This window comes from Balaenoptera ricei, chromosome 11, assembly GCF_028023285.1.
Source record: "Balaenoptera ricei isolate mBalRic1 chromosome 11, mBalRic1.hap2, whole genome shotgun sequence".
NCBI classification, from domain to species: domain Eukaryota; kingdom Metazoa; phylum Chordata; class Mammalia; order Artiodactyla; family Balaenopteridae; genus Balaenoptera; species Balaenoptera ricei.
The window spans coordinates 22,330,540-22,352,919 of NC_082649.1; the positions used below are offsets into that span (position 1 = coordinate 22,330,540).

The following is a 22,380-nucleotide window of genomic DNA, read 5'->3' on the forward strand; positions in this document are numbered from 1 at the left end:
TCTCTCTCTCTACTCCCAACACCCGTTTGCTCCTTCAGCTCCAGACACATAAGTCTCCTTCCTGTTCTTCGATTATTTCAAATACTCTCCATTCCAGGCCTTTGCATTTTCTATCCCTCTCCCCGACACGCCTTTACCCCTAGGGCCCACTCATCTCCCTCAGTCTTTGCTCAAGTCAATGTACTAATGAGGTCCTCGATGACCACCCCTTTAAAATTGCATTACTACTTCATTCTCATCCCAAACTCCATATTTTCTTTATTTTCTCCTGAGCACTAACAACCACCATCTGATACACTATATATTTTTCTTGTTTGTTTATTGCCTGCCTCCCTACCCCCGCCCCCCCCACACACACACACTTATAAGTTTTATGAAGGTACGGGCATTGTTCTACCTTAAACTAGTTCCAGCTTCTAGAACAGTGCCTGGCACAGTAGGTGAATAATAAATATTTGTGAAAGAAAGAGAAAGAAGGAGAAAAAAAACTAAGATTTTCTTACCCATCAGCTTGGCAAAGATCAAAATATTTTGTAACATTGTGTTGGCAAGTATAGGTAAACATCGCAGATGCATTCTATGATTAGTAATTTGGCACTAAGAAAAGTACAAATGCCCCTACTCTGTGCTCTAGTAAATCTTTTTCTAGGAATATATACTATGGGTATATCCTTACACACAAGAAATTATGATGTTCAGAGTAGTTTATTGCAGCATTGTTTGAAAAATAAAAGAATGGAAACAACATACTTGACCATCAATAGTGTAATTATTAATAAATTATGGCATAATTGAATACTATGTGATTATTCTTTTTAAAAAAGAGTAAGATGGAAGAAGCCCTTTATGTACAATCTCCAAAATCAATTAGTAGGAGGCAAAAAAAAAAAAAACAAGTTGCAGAACTGTTACCATTTGTGTATGGGTGTGTGTATTTGGGGGTGAAGGTGAGGGAATCTAAACCTGCGTAATATACCTATGGAATGATATAGTATATGTCACGAAAAACGGTTGTCAAATCTAGATGCGGGGGCCAGTTATCCTTTTTTTTTTAAATCTTTTTTATTGAAGTTTACTTAATTTACAGTGTTGTGTTAGTTTCGAGTGTACAGCAGAGTGATTCAGTTATACCTATATTCTTTTTAGATTATTTTCCACTATAGGTTATAATTCTTTTTAAACATTGAACCATGTGAATGCATTACATACCCATATTACTTACTTAATAATTAAGTGGGGGAAAAAATCTTGAGAGGGAAAACTTTTTTTTAAAGAGCAAAAAAAAAACCAGCTTGCGGGCGCCTAAGTCCCATCAGTCAAATGTACAGGAACCGGGTCCTCCGCGGGCTAGAGCTGAGGGTAAGAAGCCCGGCAGAGGCCACCGAGGCGAGGCTTCCTAGAGCGGCCCGGAAGTGCCCAGCTGACAGCAACCCAGCGCCGATTGGTCGGTTTGAGTCTAACCTTTGTTCGGGCCGCCCAAAAGACGCTAGCTGTCGCACCTCTACCTCTCCGCGCGAGGTGAGTCTCTCCCTGCTCCTGGGTGGAGGAGGGGGCAGGGCACAGTCGTGGTCTGCAGCAACTGTCTCCCCACACCTCCCCATCACAGGCTGTCCCCTCCCTCCAGACATAGCTACGAGAGAGGACTTGGGCCGACATCCCGGGAGAACGGAGCGAAAGGGAACACTGGTTACGAGTTGCTCTGCGAGGACATTCATCTAACCCCCATCCTGAGTTGGCGCATGTACCCCACAACCAGTGCATCCTAGGGACCCGTACATCTCAGGTTGTGGAATGAAAGAGCTTTTTAACAACGCTGTTAATACTTAGCGTTTATTTAGTGCTTGCTCTCAGGCCAAGGACTTTGCATACTTATTTAATCTACACGTCGACACTATGAGAAACACGAGAATTTTTACAGATGAGGATCTAGTAACTTGCTCTAAATTACACAACAGCCCAGATTCAAATCCATGCTCCTGCTTCAGTGTTCTTATTTACAGCCTCCTATCAGACGGTTTTCTCTACTCAATTCTGGTTGCTTCCCTTTATCAGTGTTTATGTTCACAGCAGCTTTTGTCATTTCTCTATGGTAACAGATTTTTCTCTGAGACAAGATTCTAAGAGATTCTCCTTGAATCAGTTCCAGATAGAGGCTTAATCTTCTGAAAAACAGCCCAGAATGGCCACATCCCTGGAACCTGAGGAACAAAAAGGACTTTTAATAGTTAAGGCAGACCATTATGGGGGACAGGACTCCATCTCACAAAAGTACAGTCCTCACAGAAGGGAACTCTTCAGGCAGCACTTCAGGAAGCTCTGCTATCAGGATGCACCTGGACCCCGTGAAGCTCTTACCCAGCTCTGGGAGCTTTGCCACCAGTGGCTGAGGCCAGAATGCCACACAAAGGAGCAGATTTTAGACCTGCTGGTGCTTGAACAGTTCCTGAGCATTCTCCCTAGGGACCTGCAAGCATGGGTGCAGGCACACCATCCAGAGACTGGAGAGGAGGCGGTGACTGTGCTGGAGGATCTGGAGAGAGAGCTTGATGAACCTCGAAAGCAGGTGGGAAGGGGGCGGTCATTTGGCTGTGAGAGATCAGGGTATAGACCAAGCCAAAGCAAAAGCATATGAAAGAACACCTGAAGGTATTTAATATGTTACCCTAGAGAAGAACAAGGCTTAGGGACTGACTGCCAGTGTCAAATAACTGAAGTGTGACTAAGTAAAAAGAGACACTAGACTGATTCTATGTCAGTTTGGAAGGCTAGGATCAGTGAGAAGCTGTAGGAAGGCAAAAAGGTATCAGAGGAAAACAAACAATTTTCTAACATTCACGGTTACCTATACATAAAATAGGCTACCTTGTAATAAAAAACTCCCCTTCAAGGTGTGGTTCAAGTAGATAATAAGGATAATACAGAACAGCATGGTCTAATTGTGACCCATTCACATTTAATACATGTAATTAAATATACATTTAATATATGGTAATTAAATATAATGTGAGCCCTATATGTAATTTAAATTTTTAGTAGCCACATTTGTGAAATTAAATATATTTCATTTAACCAAAAATAAGTAATCAATATTAAACATGAGGTATTTTACATTTTTTTATTTCAGTTTTCAATATTTGAATGTATTTTACACTTCACATATCTCAATTTGTATTAGCCACATTTCAAGTGCTCAGTAACCACATCTGGCTAGTGGCTATCGTATTGGACCACATGGTTATAGAAGAAATGCCCCCATTTGGTGGAAGTTGGGTTCAATCTTTAAGGTACCTTTCAAGTCCCAAGACTCTATGATTCTGGACCTCTGCAGATCACTGTTAGAGGCACTGAATTTTATTCTCCAGTGTCCTGAACTGTATAGATTAGACTCTGTCTCTTCATTTTTAGTCATTATTGCCATTTGCAATTGAATGAGAATTTGTCCTCTTTTCTATGGCCCTGGCCCCTGGCACATGCTTCTTTTGATCTTTCTCTGAAGTTCTTTCACAAAATCTACCTTGCAAGCCCAATCATACTTCATTGTTCCCAGGTCCCAGCCAATTCAGAAAGACAGGACACACTTTTGGACAAGTTGGCCCCCTTGAGAAGGCCACATGAGTCACTGACTATCCAGCTCCATCACAAGAAGACCCAGCAGGAGCAGGAATCTGGGGAGCCCCAAAGGAATGGTAAGGAGCAGGAGTTTGTGTTTATGAGAGAAGAGCTGGTTCCTTAGGTTAGAGAGGAGCTTTCTCACTTTCATCCTCTCCCTTTTAAGTTTCCCTGCTTGTCCTTCACCTCACTGTGGAAGATGCTATCTCCCTTCCTACGCTTGCCCTATCATGGAAAGAACTATATTTCAGTTTTTCATTAGACTTAAAAGCTGCTATTTGGCCCATGGGGTGGGGGAGGAGTTCACCAGATGTAATCAATGCTACTAATAGAACACAAGATGAGGACTGATAATAGTCCCTTGAGTTTGGCATTTAGAAGTTAATGAGTCTTAGCAAGTCTTAAGTCTCCTGCCTTATCAGGAGGCAGAAGCTGAAAGAGGCAGACTATTTTAATAAGCTTTAGTAAGCTTAACTATGTGGAATCCTCACTTCTTTTCTGTGAGAAGCCATATAAGCTTCTCTCCTCACCTTTGAGAGAAGACAGGACACGAACTTATAAAATACGTCGCAATAATAATTTAACGTGTCTATTGTGCTAAATTCTACTGCGTAGAACACAGAGAATTATTATTATTATGACTAATGGCTTATCTATGCAAAACTTTAAATTCTAGATATCTTTCCTTCTGTTTTTTTTTTTTTACAAATACTTCTGGACCAGTTTCACTCTGCTTCCCATTAATGTAAGTCCAGAAAATTACACACTTCCTATACCTAAAATTATAGAGGTTTACACATGTGCTGCTACCAAAATAACCCTTCGAGGGAATACTATACAGTTAAAATATGAATTGTATTTTCTTAATCTAATCTACCAAAAGATACTTCATGAAATCTAGCTATCCTTGAGGCCTATGACTTCTTAGGGAAGTCTACTTTGTCTGCATTGAACAGTATTAATATGACTTTTTTTCTAAGGTACAGCCCTGGCAATCTTACACAATTTTTATCTGTGTTCCCACTACCACTATACTCCCCGCCAAAAAACAGACAAGCAAAAAACAAAACCACCAAAGCAAAACCAAAGGAAAAAAAGAAAAAAACCCTGCAGAAATCACAACAAATACATTTGAAGAAATGCCTCTCAACTTTATTAAAAGAATGTAATATCTGGTCCAAATCCTCATTTTACAATTAAACAGATATACCCACAGTGATTGTGACTTTTCCAAGTTTCCATAAGGAGTTAGAGGGAAAACTGGGTCTCCTGCCTACTAGTAGAACAATTTTTTAAAACCATCATGATAATATACCAAAAAGCCAGTGTCTTTTAAAATAAATTTATTGTTAAATAGAGAGACTTTTTTTAAAATTATTTATTTATTTATGGCTGTGTTGGGTCTTTGTTTCTGTGCGAGGGCTTTCTCTAGTTGTGGTGAGTGGGGGCCACTCTTCATCGCAGTGCGCGGGCCTCTCACTATCGTGGCCTCTCTTGTTGCGGAGCGCAGGCTCAGTAATTATGGCTCACGGGCCTAGTTGCTCCGCGGCATGTAGGATCTTCCCAGACCAGGGCTCGAACTCGTGTCCCCTGCATTGGCAGGCAGATTCTCAACCACTGCGCCACCAGGGAAGCCCTAGAGAGACTTTTTTATGCAATATCTCATTTTAAAATTTTCATTTTATCCATATCAGCAAGATTATTAGTATTAGCCGTTGGCTAGGGTAATGGGACTCGTCTCTGTAAACATACCTGGAAATTATAATAGTGGTCACTTAATACAGAATTATCTTCACATATGAGAGAACTTGGAGAACCGAGTGTCTTGCAGTTCTTTGTAGCACATTGTCAGGTATTTCAAAGGGAACTTTTTGGATGTTCTCTTAACCCACAACACTGACTCTCCGGTAGCAGTAAGTGATAGTCTACTTTGTTCCAGTTTCACTTCAGTCAGCATTTAACCTTGTTCTTTCCCTCTAGACTGTCAAGCAAGTTGTACGTATGGTAATCAAATGGTCTTTATGGACATACCCTCATCTCAGTGACCAGCAGGACTGGGCTTATCTGGAATGTAACTGATAAGGACTCTTGGATATGCCAAAATAAAATTGGAAGAATGGCCCTGGCAGAAGATGCTAAAATGAAATACTCCTAATTTAATCAGTTCTGAAACAAGATCTCCTAGAATCCTATTAGCCTGGGAATAGCTGGCACTTGGAAGAGATACATAAACAAAGCCCTGAAACTCCAGTTGGCCAAGTAGACTGCAGGTCCCTGAGATGAGAAAAGTTCCCATTTGACAGTTTCCATACAATTTTCTTTATGTTGTTCAATTGCAGATGTAAGGGAGAGGGTTATAATTTGAATTGCTGAACAAGGAAAACTGACGCTGTATTTAAAAAAAAAAAAAAAAATCTTTTGAAGTCCTGGTGAGGGATTTTTCTCCAGACTTCTCCTGAAGTTGTAGGAGAGAGACTCATCCTAAGGACTGGTAGATTCCCCTGAAGGTGGTAAACTGACCACAAGTGCCAACTCTTTCTATCCTTTTTAAAAAGATATTCATCTTCATCAGTAAGCCACCGAAAACCAACCATCAGTGACTCCAGTATGTAAAAGAAGCTGTGGAGCCAATATGTTGATATTTGAAAACACTTTTCTTAATGGTATGGGGGTGTCTCTGATTTCTGTGATTTGCTTAATGATCATTAACCTACTAACTTAGCAATACTTCTGCCACACATTATACTTTTACACATGCTTTATCATACATTTCGTCATCTGATCAAACTATAGGAAAGGAGGAGGGCACAGAGGTGATAAGGAAACCAAAATGGTTATGATCTGCCAACATTTAAACAATTATCAGCAAAGCCAGGACTGATATCTGGACTTTCTGGCTCTAATCCAGTCCTTGTAATTTCTAGCCTGAGATAATATGGTATTTAGATTCCAAAACAATATCATTTTAGAGCAAATAACCAAACTTTAAGAAATATATTGCCTGATTAAAAAATATATATTGTAAGGAGGAAGGTAAGATTTGAGGAAGATTTGGTAGGATGGGGACGTTGTGATGACAATGAAGAACGGGGTTCATGGCGCTCAGTCCAGAGCCAGTGTTTTCCATACCCAGCCCAGGCACTGAAATGTTCTAATAGCTCTTGCTGCTTCTTCCGTCATACCGAGTGAACCACTGAAAACTATATGTGATTAAATGATTGTTTTACAGTTGGGATTCCTAGGCCTGTTGAGATGGAGGTTTCATCATAACCAAATAGGTGACACCCAGCATTAAGACCAAATAGGTTTACTCCCTCCAAATCATCAAAACACCTATTTTCTTATAGAATTCAACTCAACAAATATTTATTGAGTACTTGCTATGTGCCAAGTTCTATGCTTAGCTTGGGGTTGAGGATATGGGGATCAGAAAGAGGGAGAGAGCACATTCGATTTAGGAGGTTAGGGAAGACTCCCTGGAGGAGACAGCATTTGAGATGGACCTTGAATAACAGTTAGGCCAGTGGCTCTCAAAGTGCAGTCCCTGGACCAGCAGTGTCTGTCATACCAAGAAGAGCAAATTCCAGGGCTCTACTCCAGGCTTATCAAATCAGAAGCTTTGGGGGTAGGTAGCACAGCAATGTTTTGGTAAGCCATCCAGATGATTCTGATGCACAATAAAGTTTGAGAACCACCAAGCTAGGGTTTAGACAGGAGGAGATGATAGGGAGGACATTAGTTTCAGAAAAAGGATTCAACCCAGCACATACACCAGGCCATCCACTGTCACTTCCTGCTTATCTTCCTCCATTTATCCTGACCTGCATGCTCTCTCTGCTTTTAGCTAACTATCATTTATACATACTTCCCTCCTTTAATGGTTCCGACTCACTATATTCCTCTCAGACCCCTGATCCCATTACCTTCTCCAGTCACTTTTACTTGGTTTTACTCCCACTTACTACCTAGGTTTCAGACCCCTCATGTTTCTCCCAAAATTTTACCTCCCTCCCCATCTGTTTTCTAATCTCCCTGTTTATCCCTCTTAATTATCCTTGGCATGTGTGTAGTCCCCATTTACCACTCTGCATTTGCACAGGATTGCCAGGTAACCCCTTGTCCACATTTTTGCCTTTTCCTCTCTTCATAATCTATTCACAAATAATGTAGCCTGCTATCTTCCTTACTGGCCTCTTCTTTAATTTCTTCCCTATATTGTCAGTATATGTTTTGATGGTGCCAAATATCTAATTTGTGCATTGCATGTGACTTTTCATTTTTATAACACACTTTTAACATTTACATGTTCTTTATTCCATAGGCTTTTTGCTTCTTAAACCTAGAATAGGACCTGTTTGTATACTGTTAATTTGTTACAGGTGATAAAACCAAGACTAAGAATGAAGAGTTGTCCCAGAAGGAAGATATACCCAAAGACATGGAATTCCTTGGGAAAATAAACAACAGACTTACCAAAGCTATTCCTCAGTATCCTGAATCCAAAGATGTTATTGAAAGTGAAGGCAGATTCGAATGGCAACAGAGGGAAAGAAGACGCTATAAATGTGATGTCTGTGGAAAAAGTTTCAGTCATAGCTCAGACCTTAGTAAACACAGGAGAACTCACACTGGAGAGAAGCCCTATAAATGTGACGAATGTGGAAAAGCCTTCGTTCAACATTCACATCTCATTGGACATCATAGAGTACACACTGGAGTGAAACCCTATAAATGTAAAGAATGTGGGAAAGATTTCAGTGGGCGCACAGGTCTCATTCAGCATCAGAGAATCCACACAGGTGAAAAACCCTATGAATGTGATGAGTGTGGGAGGCCCTTCCGTGTAAGTTCAGCCCTTATTAGACATCAAAGAATTCATACAGCAAATAAGCTCTACTAATATGGTGTAAGTAACAAAAGTTAGACACTCAGGCCTAATTAGTTATCAGAGAAATCTGCCTTGGAGACCTTGAGTATCCTGATGTAGGCAAAGTTTCAATCATCATTAAAAATTTCTCTGGCACCAGAGAATTTACCTGAGTAAAATTTCTTTTTATTTCTAAAGTAGTTCAGTTTCTTGGAAGGAACTAAGAGTTATTTCAGAAAGCCTTGTCCACTGCCAGCATTGCTCACTTGCAGCCCAAGATAACCATGTTTCCTGGTTGAAAGATGTGAATTCTACCTCTCGACTCTGGCTCCTTTTTCCTTGACCACTCAGGGTATGACTTTAGGCAAGACATTCATATTTTCTCTGCCTTCATTTTCCCATTCTGTAAAGTGCAGATGATATAATAGAAGCCCACCAGGTATGCTGTATTAAGTTAAAATAGATGAAAACTGCTTTTGAAATTAAGAACTAAAACAATACTATTTTTCCCCATCATTAGTGATATAATGGCCTAAATATCCCTTATCTTAAAGTAGGGAATATAATAATTTTGTGGAATATTTTGCTTTGCCAATGATAAAAAAATGAGGAAACCACCAGAAAAGATAGCAGGCTAAGAAAAACATTAAAATGGAGAGGAAAGCAATAAGTCATCAGTGGGAGCTGCTGGGAAGGGGGATGATGGAGTGTGTTAGGGATCTGTAACTTTGGATAAGTCACTTCTCTTCTGAATCTCGGGTCATTTAAACTGAGGGAGATGGGGAGAGGTTGGTCTAGAACTGCACTGTCCAATATGGTAGCCAGTAACCACATGTGGCTGTATACATTTAAACTTAACTGAAATAAAGTGGAAAATTCAGTTCCTTGGTGACATTAGCCACATTTTAAGTACGCAATAGCCACGTGTGGCTAGTAGCTACAATAATGGACAGCACAGATCCATTTTTTATCACTGCAGAAACTTCTCAAGGACATTGCTGTTCAATCATTGGTAAGGTACCTTCCAGCTTGGATACATGATTCTGAGTTCAGGAAGGTAGCAAAAGAGATACCTGAAGAGGCTGTAATAGCAATAGGAGATAAAATACAAACAAAGTAATTTAGTAAAAATAACTTTGTGGTACTTTTTCAGCCTTAGAGAGTGTATTGTAATTGGAGAAAGATAATTATTAAGTAAGTACAATAACCTAATAATCAAAATTGAAAGCTTAACTTACTACCTCATCTCTATAAAAAGAGTGTAATTACCTTTACAAGGTAACATCCCCTGTCAGTTACCCTATACTAGTGAGAAACTGGGACTCTCAGGACACTAATACTTTAAGACACAGTGAACAATTTAGTTTTTCTTTTTCTTTTGGCTTCTGAATGTATTAGCATTTCATGAACGTATTTGCGACAGTTTTACATCACTAGTTTGAGAATTTTATAGCATGACAGGAATTGTGACCAAAGGCCAACACATTCAAATTTACAACACCATCAAACTGCCACGAACCACTGATTCTAGGAATACCCATCACCAAAATGATCAGTAAGTGATCTAATCTCTTACTGAAGACATTAATTACACATACTTGCTTTGAGAGTAGAAAAAGCACCAGAATCATTTTGTGTCTACTACTATTGGAAGATGACTCTTAAATCATTCCTCATAACACCATAAACTGAGCTTCTATGTCTTTTGAACATAATGCTCCTTTTAAAAAAAAATGTAAGTTTACTTTGAATGTATACATCAACTGATACAAATATTTTAAGACATCAAGTTTCACACTCATACTTGTTTTTTCGCTTATCTGAGCACTATTTCAAAACATTTGAAACAAAGGATTTTTTAATGATCATGAAAAGTAAAGTATTAAATCTTTAGTATTAGAAACATCCTTATCTAAAAAGTAAAGTTAGGTGCTTAATGAATGATAGCTTTTCCCCCTTTACCTTCAGTCTTGCTAAAAAACTGTCATGTGTAGAAGCTGTTCACAGTCTTTAAAGGGGAAACTCATGTCTCTGATCTTATCCTTGAATTTAGAGTCTTCTGCAATGGTAAGAAAGATGATCCTGGCTACCACAAGATTAAGTTTCCTCAAATGGGTAAAAACGATGACAGACTGATTTTCCTCTAACGTACTCTGTATGACTGAACATTCTATTCAGGTAGTAGTTTTGAATACCTGTTGTGTATAAAGAATTGTTCTAGTCTTAGAGTCGTATACCCTCAAAGTCTGAGTGAAGAGTAGTTTGGAGCACTGAGACTATGCTACCCTTTTTAGTCTGGTGTTGATTCCAAATTGCCACCACAGTGTCCGCCATCTGATCTTGACCAGAGGGGCAAGGATAAGAGTCAGAGAGGTACAGAAAGATTTGGGGCCAGAGACAGCCTGGAGTGATAGTGGCAAGAGAAGAAAGTCCAGTGGGACCTGGGATAACTGCTGGCATAAGGCAAAGGAGGCATGAGGTTGAAGGAGATCTAAGTAGTTGTTAGTATTATGAAGGATTAGGCAGTGTCCTAGTAAGTCTGTAGAAACGCACAAAACAATTGGTGAGGATGCAAGCAGTTGGAAAGAAGATCTCTGAGTTCAATCACAGCCACAGTTATTGGAAAAGAAGGTGTAATATGTTAGACACCGTAATCAGAACCACTGAGTTCTAGCAGAGAGCCATCCTGGAATGATGGCACCTGCTCTAAAAGAACCCTAAACATGGAAGGCAGTTTCTCAAATAGTTGTGTCAAAAACATATGCATCACTCCTCCCAAATTTTTTGGAGGGTTTTTCTTTTTTTTGGAGGGAGGCAACAACTTAGAGTTTGTAGTTTTCATGAACTAGTAGGACAGACAGTGATTTTAAGAGGCACCTAAAGGGAGTACGGGGGTAGTTCTTTCAGATACAGTTGGGGAATGGTGGTTAAACTGGTGATTTTGAATGAGGAGCCAACAGCTATAAAGGGAGGAAACAGGTGAGAGTTGGGGTAGGAGGGGATGTCGGAGGTATGCACGGGCCTTGGTGAAGACGGGGGAAACGATAGAGGAGAAGTGGATGGAACAAAAAGAGAATGATAAAAAAGGAACAAGGGTATAGGGAAAGGAACAAAGATAAAATAAGAGATGGTGATAGAGAAAGAAAAGAGTGACAAGTAATTCTAATATTGACATCAATTATAATTGAGACAGTGGGTTATATACCACAGCCATACAAAGGTGAACAGCTTATCCCAAGGTCATCGAGTCTTACATGCACAGCACATATTATTTATGTTATCTTTATTGAATGGGTCTACAATCTCATTCTGAGCATAAAATTATTTCTTTATAGTCTAATCAAAAAGTCCATCAATAGTGAAACTGCTAGAAACTTTGAAATGCTTCAAAACAACCTGTTCTCCCCTTAGTAATATCACAAGGCAATTAGACTAAGGTTCTAAAAGAATAGATCTCTCAGTCTTTCTTACTCAAATCCTCTAGAGCACAGTTTCTCAACCTTGGTTTCATTGACATTTTCAGCCAAACAATTCCATGTGGTGGGGGGCTGTCCTCTGCAGTGTGGGATGTTTAGCAGCATCCCTGGCCTCTACCCCCTGGATACCAGCAGCCCCAACTTGTGACAAGCAAAAATTTCTTAAGAGATGCAAATATTCCCTGAGGGACAAAATCTCTCCCCCGCCCTGCCAGCCCAGTTGAGAACCACTTCTCTATAGGAAAATAATCTGATTTCCATGACCGTTCCACATCATATACAATAAGATTCAACTTAGAAATGTTATATATGACTAGGACTGTTAGACCCTTTTACTACCCCACAAAATGATTCCCAGGGTACCTAAAATCTATGCAGCAGTCATGCTAAAGAAGTAGTCTACTTTAGGAAGTCATACCTCACTTACTTTTGAGCACCAGAGGAATCTGTCCTCAAGTGTGACTTGCATAAAGAGCTTACATTGCATTTTTCTAGACCTTCTTCTTCCCTCTATACCATACTTCTGCTGCTACCCTCTCCTTTGCCCCTTGACCCAACCACAAATAGACACTTTATCCTTGATCTGCACTGTCCAATACATTAGCCACTAGGTACATGTGGCTATCGAGCACTTGAAATGTGGCTATGCAACTGAGGAACTAAAATTTTTTCACTTTAATTTAAATTTAAAAACTGATACTCAATTCAGTTATTGGAAAACCTTTAAGTATGTTTGGAGTATTTCGGGTATAGGAATCTAATTTTGCCATTCAAAATTTCATGTAATCTCAATACAGATCAAGTATTTCCAATGAAAATTTAATAACTGAATTGAGATGTGTAGTAAGTATAGACACACTGGATTACAAAGACTTAGTATGAAAAAAGGAATGTAAAATATTTCATTAATAAGTTTTATATTAGATTTTAAAATAATATTTTGGATATACTGGTTTAAATAAAATATATTAAAAATTAATTTCACCTGTCTTTTTACATTTTTAATGTGGCTACTAGAAAACTTAAATCCACATAGGTGGATCACATTACATTCCTATTTATTGGACAACACTGATCAAGATCTTCTCACTCTCAGGGTAGGTCCCATTCACTATGTTCCAAACCACCTCAATTCTGTGAGGCTAAGTTCTGTGCTGCCAAGGACTTTTTACCTATTTCTTCTTATTCATTAATCCAACAGGTACTTACTGAGTGCATGCTATGTGCCACACCTCTATTTTAGGTATTGGGGATAGAGCAGGATATAACAAGATATTTCCATGTAAGACTATGAGAAAAATAGTGAATGTTAAAATTAAAGGTATAATGCTGTCCTTTCAGATGGAAGACTATTAGGACGAAAAGGCGGGGCATTTCAGGTTAGGTGTGGGGAGGAAGGAAAGAAGAGGGGGAAAAATAGATTGTTATTTTGGGATTACAATTTCATTTCAATTTAATAAGATTTCAAGTTTGGTTTGTTTGGCAAGTCCAATAGCACAGCAATAGGGACTAAAGGTCTTTGGATATGCCATTGCATGAGAGGACTTATTAAAGGTTAGACCTGCTTTATGCATTATTGTTAATACACACTTCATAGTATTTACTGCAGAAGTCTCTTTGGGGAAATTAGCAATGGAACAATTTCTATATGTAAGAACCATAAATTCCCATGTATGTTGAATTAACCTATTATATATCACCGTAATACTGGGTACAAGGAAGGAAATTTCATTAAACCAGTTATTGTGCCTTTCTGTTTTTCTCTACTCCACTCAGTCGATAGTCTTGGAAAACTCTGCTATAGCCTTAACTTTATCTCAAAGACGTGAAGTGATTACGTGCTTTTGATGTTTTTTGTTTAAAAATAACTTTCCTATGAAGAACAATCAACAGCAGTTAGAAAGTAGATAATTATAAACAAATTCTATTTTACTATCTCTATGTAAAAATACAAACATGAATATGAGGACATCTAAAAATGCAGAAATAGTTATATATTCCATGTATCAATATATAAAAACATAGCTGGAAGGAAATCCTTTTTCAGAATCAGGAAATAGTTCCTTATCTACTAGGTTAAAATCCTAAACCCTCCAGCAAATGTATAATTCAATATTTTGAACAATTTTAGTATTTCATTGTCACATAAAATATGTAAATAGCTATTCACATTATTGTGGTGATTTGCATGTACAATAGGAGTCAGATGGGAAAGAAAATACATTCTTATTTGTAAAGTAATGACAACACAATAAATCTGGAATCTTTGAAATAATTTAAAGTTAAAACATTTCTTAACCTACTGCATATATTTATAAGTTACATAATGTCTAACTCTTGCACAAGTTGAGTTTTTTGCATAAACACTTAATGCTACTTTCTAGGCACTCTCTTACTCAAGGGTTGACCTTAAATTCATTTTTCCCCTTGGATCAGTATTCTTGACACCTATGGAAAAGAACATCCTGGCTCCTCCGGAAAGTAGATAAAGCTAAGTCAGAAATAAAGAAGAAATAAACATGACACTCCAATGGGAAAAGTATAAAACCATCATAGTCAGACAGTTTGGCTTCAAATGAAGAGTAAGTAAATCAATACCTCCTAGAAAAATCTATGCCATTTCTTACACAAAACCCAAACTACTACCAGGACTTTGAGTTAGTTCAGTATAGACATTCTACCAGACATAATGTATTTGATAAAGCTTCTAGCTTTTTATCTTCAGACTGGTTTGCTATATTAATTCAAGGGTCTCAGAAATATGAGAAACAATGACAATAATTCAAAATTTTTCATTATCTGTTCTTGGATGTGTCTTCGTTTGTCACAACTGTTGGGCTATAATAAAGGAGCTGCTTCTGTCTTTTCATAAAAAAAAGAAATCCCTGCTTTTATAAACCTGTATTACAGTGAAGGAAGACAAGACAAATATCAAATAGGAGTAGTGGTATATGGAATATAAATAATGAATTGAAATGAAACAGAGTGGCTGAATGACTACTACAAGTAGTCAGAAAAGGCTTTTCTGGAGAGCTGACATTCTAACTGAAATATAAATGTCCAGCCTTGGGAAGTTCTGAAGAAGACCATGTCAGGCAAAGGGAATTGCTAATGCAGTCTCTACAGTAGGAATGAATCTGAGGTGTTTACAGGAAATGAAAGAAGGTCATTGGGTCTAAAGCACTGGATTAAGGGGAATGTGGTATAAAATTAGGCTAGAGAGGTGAGCAGGGGCCAGGATATGTATTCTAAGCATAATGGGACACCATTGGAAGGGAAGGACATGATCTGATTTTTGTTTTTAAAAGATCATTCTGGTCCCTTAAGGAAGCAAGAGTGAGAAAAGAGCAGAAGCAAGGAGACCAGTCAAGAGGCTACTGCAGTAATACAGATGAGAGAAGGTGGTGGCACCAACCACAGGTCCAAAGTGGACATGAAGAGAAGTAAACAGATTCAAGGTATATTTTGGAGACAAAGCCAAAACAATTTGCTAAAAGACTGTTGTAGACTCCTAAATTCTCACACAAAAAGATGTTTAAATACTGGGTTAAACGTATGAAATTGCCATTTCTGTGTGTCAGAAGCAGTCAAATATCAGCAATTTCAAATGATTTAACCTAGTAGAAACAAAATAAGAACAGAGAAAAATCTAGAGAGAAATGGAACAGGGGAAGGGACTTTGAAATTGTGTGGGGGCCTAATTATGGGCCTAATTAATTTGTTAAATGGAAATCTGTATTCTTTTCTCCTTAAAACTTTCTGTGGAAGGCACCCTTTGTTAAGCCCTTTGTCTAAAGGGAAATTGCCAACAAACCTGATGAGATTCAGAACACCACTATAATAACATGTCTCTGTACAAACTTCCTTCTGGATAGCACATTTCCTAAACTGATAAAGTCAAGGTTATCAATGAAAGGCAGTAGAGCAGAGGTTAAAAGCAGAATGCCTGGGTATAAATCCTTACTCTGCCTGTTACTAGTTATATGACCTTGGCTTACTTTCTGTGCCTCAGGTCTCCCACCTGTAAAATGGTGGTAAAATGGTATCTACCTCATAAGGTAGGAATTACATAAGTGACCAAATGTAATGAGTTTAGAACAGTGCCTGACACATAGTAAGTGCTATGTTAGCCGCTGCCAATAGCGCAGTTAGGTCTTCTTGTTTATCAAAGTGCATCATGTTCAGCATTTTCTTCCCCCCAAACTGCTTAAATTAGTTAACTGGCATTTGATCTTCATGAATTCACTGCATTTGTTGCTGTTGTGTGTGTTTTAAAATAATTCCTGTAATGTTAACAATTACCCTAATTCTGAACTGCTCCCTGCTCCCTAAGTACCTAACCCCAAACCCAGCCCGGTCGGCCCCACCTGTCCACCGGCGGAGAACACCACCCCGGTGACCCTCACTGCGGCACTTACCGCCAGCGCTCGTCTCCCGGCGGACAGGGAAAGGGGGTTTCTTCTGCTTAAGTTCATCCTGGAGGGCAGGCGCCCCTCTCTTCTGCGAGAGGGGCTGGTTGGGACGTTCGGTCACACCAGGAAGGGGCGCCGAGGAGCTTCCTCCACTCACGTCTCAGGGTTGCCAACGGTACCTGCTGTGCCCCGCTCACCGTGATCTGGCAGGACCTTGGGCACTAAGGGAGAGGAAAACTGGCCTCTGTTTAAACTTCTCTGATCGTTAGGGGAAATGAGGGCCCAGAATGAAATGGGTGAAGAGTACTGGCGCTGGTATTCTTTAAACCTGGATTCAAATTCCCGCTCCACCACTTTCCTGTTAGGATCAAGGGCAATTTTTTTAACCTCTCTAAGCCTCGGTTTCCTCGTTTGTGTAAATCAGAATAATATAGTGCCTGTTTCATAGGATGGTTGTGACGACTGTGGGAGTGCACGTAAAAAACTTAGTCTTTAGACGTTTCCTTCCCCTCCCCTGTATCTGCTATCACTCATCCATGTCAGACAAATAGGACTAATTAACCAACTGTCACTTTTGCTTTTCTGGAGCTCATGTGAAGAAAAGTAAAGTGCAAGACTTGAGTAAGGGAGAAACCACGAAGAATACAAAAGATTGACAGTCATTGTGAGCTTCACATAGTTGCCCATCCCAGCATTTTCACCTCACTTGGCTCCTGGCACATGGTAGGCTCTTGATAAGTACTTACTTGGATGAATGAGGACAGATCTAGGGAGAAGGAATTAAAGAACAGAAGGGAGAAAGTGAATCAGACTGACTAAATTTAGCTAGTTGACAAAACAAGCGAAACCACTTTTCTTGTCAGAAATGTATGGTAGTCACTAGGCTCCTGTGTCAGACAAAGGACTTTACTTAATGACACAAGCATCATGAGCTTCATGCTCCCGTTGTCCTCAAAGCCAGAGGAGTGACGTGGAGGGGCCCCAGTGGGTGCTGCTCACGCAATGGGTTTGCATCCTAGCAGAGGAACCCCAAGCATAGGAAAAGCCGGTCTTTGCCCAACCTTGCCCCAGAGTGAGGCAATATCTTTATTATCCTGGTCAGGAAACAAATCTGCTCCACAAGGAGATACAAAAATCTTTGAAAAGATAATCTGAAAGAAAATCTGTCAGAACCCTTGGAGAAATGTGAGAGATCCTTGGAGAATTGTTTCCCAACACTCTAGGTAATAGCATCTGGGGTTAGAGGAGATGTCAGCCTTTTTTTAAACTTTATATACATTAAGGTTCTAGTTTTTTTCATATTTTGTTATTTTAATTTTTTAAAATATAATAAAAATAAAAGGCAAACAGAAGTTTACATTTGTTTTAGTAAGGGATAAGGAGTCACTCAGGGTCTGTGACTGGGGAAATGATAATGATATTTAAGGAACATGAATCTAGTAAACATATCTGGAATGGACTAAAGTTATGAAGATTATCTCAAGGCTGCAGTCATGTAGGTATGAGGTAATTAGAACTGAGGAAGGTGGCTATAATAGAGAAGAGCAACATTTCAAAGGAGAAATCTGCTGGCTCCCACCCTGGAATTGATTTAAAGCAACTTTCACCTGGCCCACAGGGCCCCAGATCAAAGCCAGTTCTCACAGTGAAAATTTAAAGTCACCACTCTGCAGAAATAATGAGGATACGGCAACACCAGTCACAAATCAAGTAGGTGGCCTGGCTCAGCTCCTAGCTGAGAAGCTGTACCTGTGCCTTGTGGCCTCCCCTAGCTCAGCAGGCCTATCCACCTAGTTTGCAACTTCTGCCCTGCTCACTGTTTTGCATTTTTATTCTGTTTCTGATCAGTAGAGATTCAAAGAATGTTTCAACCTAAATGTTTTTTTCCACTTTTTTATATTAACCCATTTCTATGTTTAGAGCAGCGTGGATTAAATACTTAACATACTCATTTACCTAGAAGACATCTGCCAAATTGGTCTTCAGCATTCATTCCCCAACTGATTTATTTAAAGTTTCCTTCTGTTCTCTGGATTGTGTCTTTCTTTTGGGGGGTCAGATCTCTTTGTTACTCTTGTCCCTCCTTTCATGCTCTGCACCTGATTTTCATTAAATGTCCTCTGGATTGGATGCTTATATTTAGGAATGGAGTCCTGTGCTGGTTAATTTAGGTAGTAGGAGTTTCCGCTGCAGTTGTAGGAGGCTGCTTGTGCAGCTGGTATTATCCCAATGGAAATTCTCAGTCCGGGTTGTATGTAAGTAGGCAGGCCTTCCTGTAGAGTGAGTGAACAGGGAGCAAGCAGACAGGCTGGGTGCCTACACAATTACCAAAAATGAGAACCTCTTTCTCCTCCTCCTTGTTCCATTGTAGAGGTCCAGAGTCATTTCAAATTTTGCTATGCTTCTTTCTGAGGCTCCCAGTTAAAAAAGGGAGATATCCAACTGTCCCAAATGCAGTTCTTAAATGGATAGCCCATTCTTGCCATTTGCAACTCTTGGTCCTGAGGTTTGAACTTCTCCAGGATTCTTCTGCAGATGCATACCTGGCCCTGGTGTCTTACAGGGCAATTTCCTCTGCTTCTCCAACAATCTGATCCCAATTGCTTATTCTTTTCCAGAAATTCCTCAAAATTTCTGCTCCGCTCTTTATTTTCTAGCACTGTTATTTATTTATTTTGTTTTAAATTTTTTCAGTTATTTGTGTGTTCTTGGGAGGGAAAGGAAGTAGATATATGTCACCCTTCCAACTTGAACTTAAAACAAGCCATGTTCTTCTATACCACCTCTCTCTCATTTTCTCATTTTTACACACCTCAGTTTTGGATTCTTAGAGAAGGCTTTCTGTTTAAAGTGAAATCTGAGCCAGACCTCGAAGGATGGATAGAGTTTAGGTAAGTGGAGAGTAGTAGGAAGTACACTTCTAGCAGAGGGGTCAGTATGAGCAAAAGTGTGATACTGAATGAAGTAGCAGATATGAGAACCAAGCCACCTCCTATTAAGCCAGACATTAAAGAGATTTGCAAAATGTGAAATGATTCCACTCCTTTTACTTTTTTTGAAAATATAGTTAAATTTCATAAAATATTAAAGTAACAAAATATGTTACTTAAGTTAACATGTAATGGGTATGTTATTGTTAAAGAATAAATATTTTTAATTCCTCAGTTTTAATTTCAAACAAAGTAAATCTTGATGGATATGACCCATATAAACATAAGCTCTTTGGAGTCCTCACTAGTTTTTAAGAGTATAAAAGGAGTCATGAGACTAAAATATTTGAGAATTAATATGCTAGTCCATACACTATATGAAGTTATGCTTCTGAAACTAAAATGTAGAGCAACTATGGAAAATGTGGGAACACCCTTGTGGCCCTAGGTGTGGAAAATATTTGGAGTCTTATTAAAAACATGTTGCCTGCTTATACAAATAAGGAAAGTATGAGTAACCAGAGTCTAACATTTTTTGTGCTTTGGTGGGGCTGTCATGGTTGTTGGACCTAGTGACTCAGGCAGTTTAAAATATGTTCTAAACCCTGGTGTGGCTAATTGTAGTAGTGATTTAAAAGGGTTAAATGCTTACTTTCCATAGCAGGAAGTCAATAGATAATATATCTATACCTGAAAAATCAAGAAATGGCAGTGTTAGCGTGTTATTTATAAATATGGAGGTTAATATCAAGAGTAAAAGGAAAGAGTTAAAGTGGTTGATATTGATAACGGAAGGGAAGAGTGAGGCCTGGTGTTTTTCACAGTATAAACCTGAGAGTACTATTCAATTTTTTTTTTTTTTTTTTTTGGCTGTGTTGGGTCTGTTGCTGCCCGTGGGCTTTCTCTAGTTGTGGTGAGGCGGGCTACTCTTCGTTGCGATGCACAGGCTTCTCTTGTTGCAGAGCACAGGATCTAGGCATGCTGGCTTCAGTAGCTGCAGCACGTGGGCTCAGTAGTTGTGGCTCACAGGCTGTAGAGCACAGGCTCAGTAGTTGTGGCGCACAGGCTTGGTTGCTCTGTGGCATGTGGGATCTTCCCAGACCAGGGATCGAACCCATGTCCCCTGCATTGGCAGGTGGATTCTTATCCACTGCGCCACCAGGGGAGTCCCTACTTTTTTTTTTTTTTAAAGAGCTATTCTTTTTTTTTTTTTTAATTTATTTATTTTGGGTTTGGTTGTGTTGGGTCTTCGTTTCTGTGCGAGGGCTTTCTCTAGTTGTGGCAAGCGGGGGCCACTCTTCATCACGGTGTGCGGGCCTCTCACTATCGTGGCCTCTCTCGTTGCGGAGCACAGGCTCCAGATGCGCAGGCTCAGTAATTGTGGCTCACGGGCCCAGTTGCTCCGCAGCATGTGGGATCTTCCCAGACCAGGGCTCGAACCCGTGTCCCCTGCATTAGCAGGCAGATACTCAACCACTGCACCACCAGGGAAGCCCAGTCCCTACTTTTTTAAAATATATTTTTATTAGTAAAATGCACAAATCAGGTGTGCAACTCAATGAATTTTTACATATGTATGCAACCATGTTAACTACAACTCCAATCAATGGTAAACATTTTTTTGTCTTCTGTCACCAGAGATTAATTTTACTTGTTCATACAAGGCGACTTTTATTCAACATAATATTTTTTAGATTCATCTACGTTGTTCATCTATCAGTAGCTCCTTTTAATTTCTGAGTAGTATTCCACTGTATGAACATAACACTATTTGATTCTCTGTTATCCTGTTGATGAGCATTTGGGTTTTTCCAGTTTGGGCCTACTATGAATAAAGCTGCTATGGACTTATGTTTTCATATCTCTTAGGTAAATACTGAAGGGTGAGATTACTGGGTCATAATGTAGGCATTATTTAACTTCATTAAAAATTGCCATTTTTCAAACTAGTTGTACCATTTTACACTCCCACTAGGAGCGTATAAGAGTTCCAGTTGCTTCATATCCTCATTAGCACTTGGTATTGTCAGTCATTTTAATTTTAGCCATTCTAATGGATGTGTAGTAGCTTTAATTTTATATTTCCTTGATGAATAATGACCTTGAGTACCTTTTCATGTACTTATTGATAATTCATATATCAATATGAATTCTTTGGTAAAGTGTGTGTCCATGACTTTTGCCTATTTATGTTTGTCTTCTTATGATTGAGTTGTAAGAGTTCTTTATATATTCTGGATACCGGCTGTCAGAAATATGTATTGAAAATATTTTCCAGGAACTTCCGCAGTGGCACAGTGGTTAAAGAATCCGCCTGTCAATGCAAGGGACATGCATCCGAGCCCTGGTCCGGGAAGATCCCACATGCCACGGAGCAACTAAGCCTGTGCACCACGTCTACTTAGCCTGCGCTCTAGAGCCTACGAGCCACAACTACTGAGCCCGCATGCCACAACTACTGAAGCTCGCGCACCTAGAGCCTGTACTCCGCAACAAGAGAAGCCACTGCAATGAGAAGCCCATGCACCGCAACAAAGAGCAGCCTTGGCTCACCGCAACTAGAGAAAGCCCGCGTGCAGCAACGAAGACCCAACACAGCCAAAAAAAAATAAAATAAATAAATAAGTAAGATGATATTTTCCAGTCTGTAGCTTCTTTTCACTTTCTAAATGGTGCTTTTTGTTGAACAGAAAATTTAAATTTTGATGAAGTCAAATTTAGCAATTTTATCTATTATTATTAGTGCCTTTTGAGAAATCTTTGCTTAGGTTATAACGCTATTTTACTTCTAAACTACCTATGTGTACAACTTTGGTTTCTAAAAATTATTTTTTAATGTAAAAAAAGAAACAGAGAGCATAGTTCTAGTCTGTTGACAGTTATTTCTAGTTACCATCCCAGCCGGGAGGCAAGAACTATGAGATAAAGAGCAAAAATAAGTGTTTTGCAAGAGCTGAAGCACTGTAACTTCTCAATGTTTGTTGTTATTTGTTTCATTGTGATGATTAGATGACAAAACTCTTAAAAACAAATCAAAGCTACAGGGGGTAGACAAAATATTTTTAGGTTAAGGTTGGGGACTGGAT

General features: G+C 39.2%; 1 protein-coding gene across 4 annotated transcripts; it reads left to right on the plus strand.

The window, feature by feature from the left end:
* The first annotated feature begins 1,453 nt into the window (after nt 1-1,453).
* ZSCAN16 (zinc finger and SCAN domain containing 16) lies at nt 1,454-21,920 on the plus strand. Of its 4 annotated transcripts, none has more exons than XM_059938170.1 (5): nt 1,454-1,518; nt 2,141-2,563; nt 3,548-3,686; nt 7,989-8,408; nt 21,573-21,920. In XM_059938170.1, exons 2-5 carry the CDS (start codon nt 2,180-2,182, stop codon nt 21,674-21,676), a joined length of 1,047 nt encoding a protein of 348 aa, XP_059794153.1. In that variant the 5' UTR covers nt 1,454-1,518; nt 2,141-2,179; the 3' UTR covers nt 21,677-21,920. The 4 variants fall into 4 exon arrangements, with proteins under 4 accessions (XP_059794153.1, XP_059794152.1, XP_059794155.1 ...); XM_059938169.1 differs by having other exon boundaries at nt 1,469-1,518; nt 2,097-2,563; XM_059938172.1 differs by lacking the exon at nt 7,989-8,408 and having other exon boundaries at nt 1,469-1,518; nt 2,097-2,563.
* Nucleotides 21,921-22,380: the final 460 nt, after the last annotated feature.

Bases quoted from the DNA above. Each gene is read 5' to 3' on its own strand.
- ZSCAN16 (XM_059938170.1), top strand. From the start codon at position 2,180: ATGGCCACATCCCTGGAACCTGAGGAACAAAAAGGACTTTTAATAGTT. The intron at 3,687-7,988 runs GTAAGGAGCAGG...AATTTGTTACAG, and splicing joins TGGGGAGCCCCAAAGGAATG to GTGATAAAACCAAGACTAAG. The intron at 8,409-21,572 runs GTGAAAAACCCT...AATATTTTCCAG, and splicing joins GCATCAGAGAATCCACACAG to GAACTTCCGCAGTGGCACAG.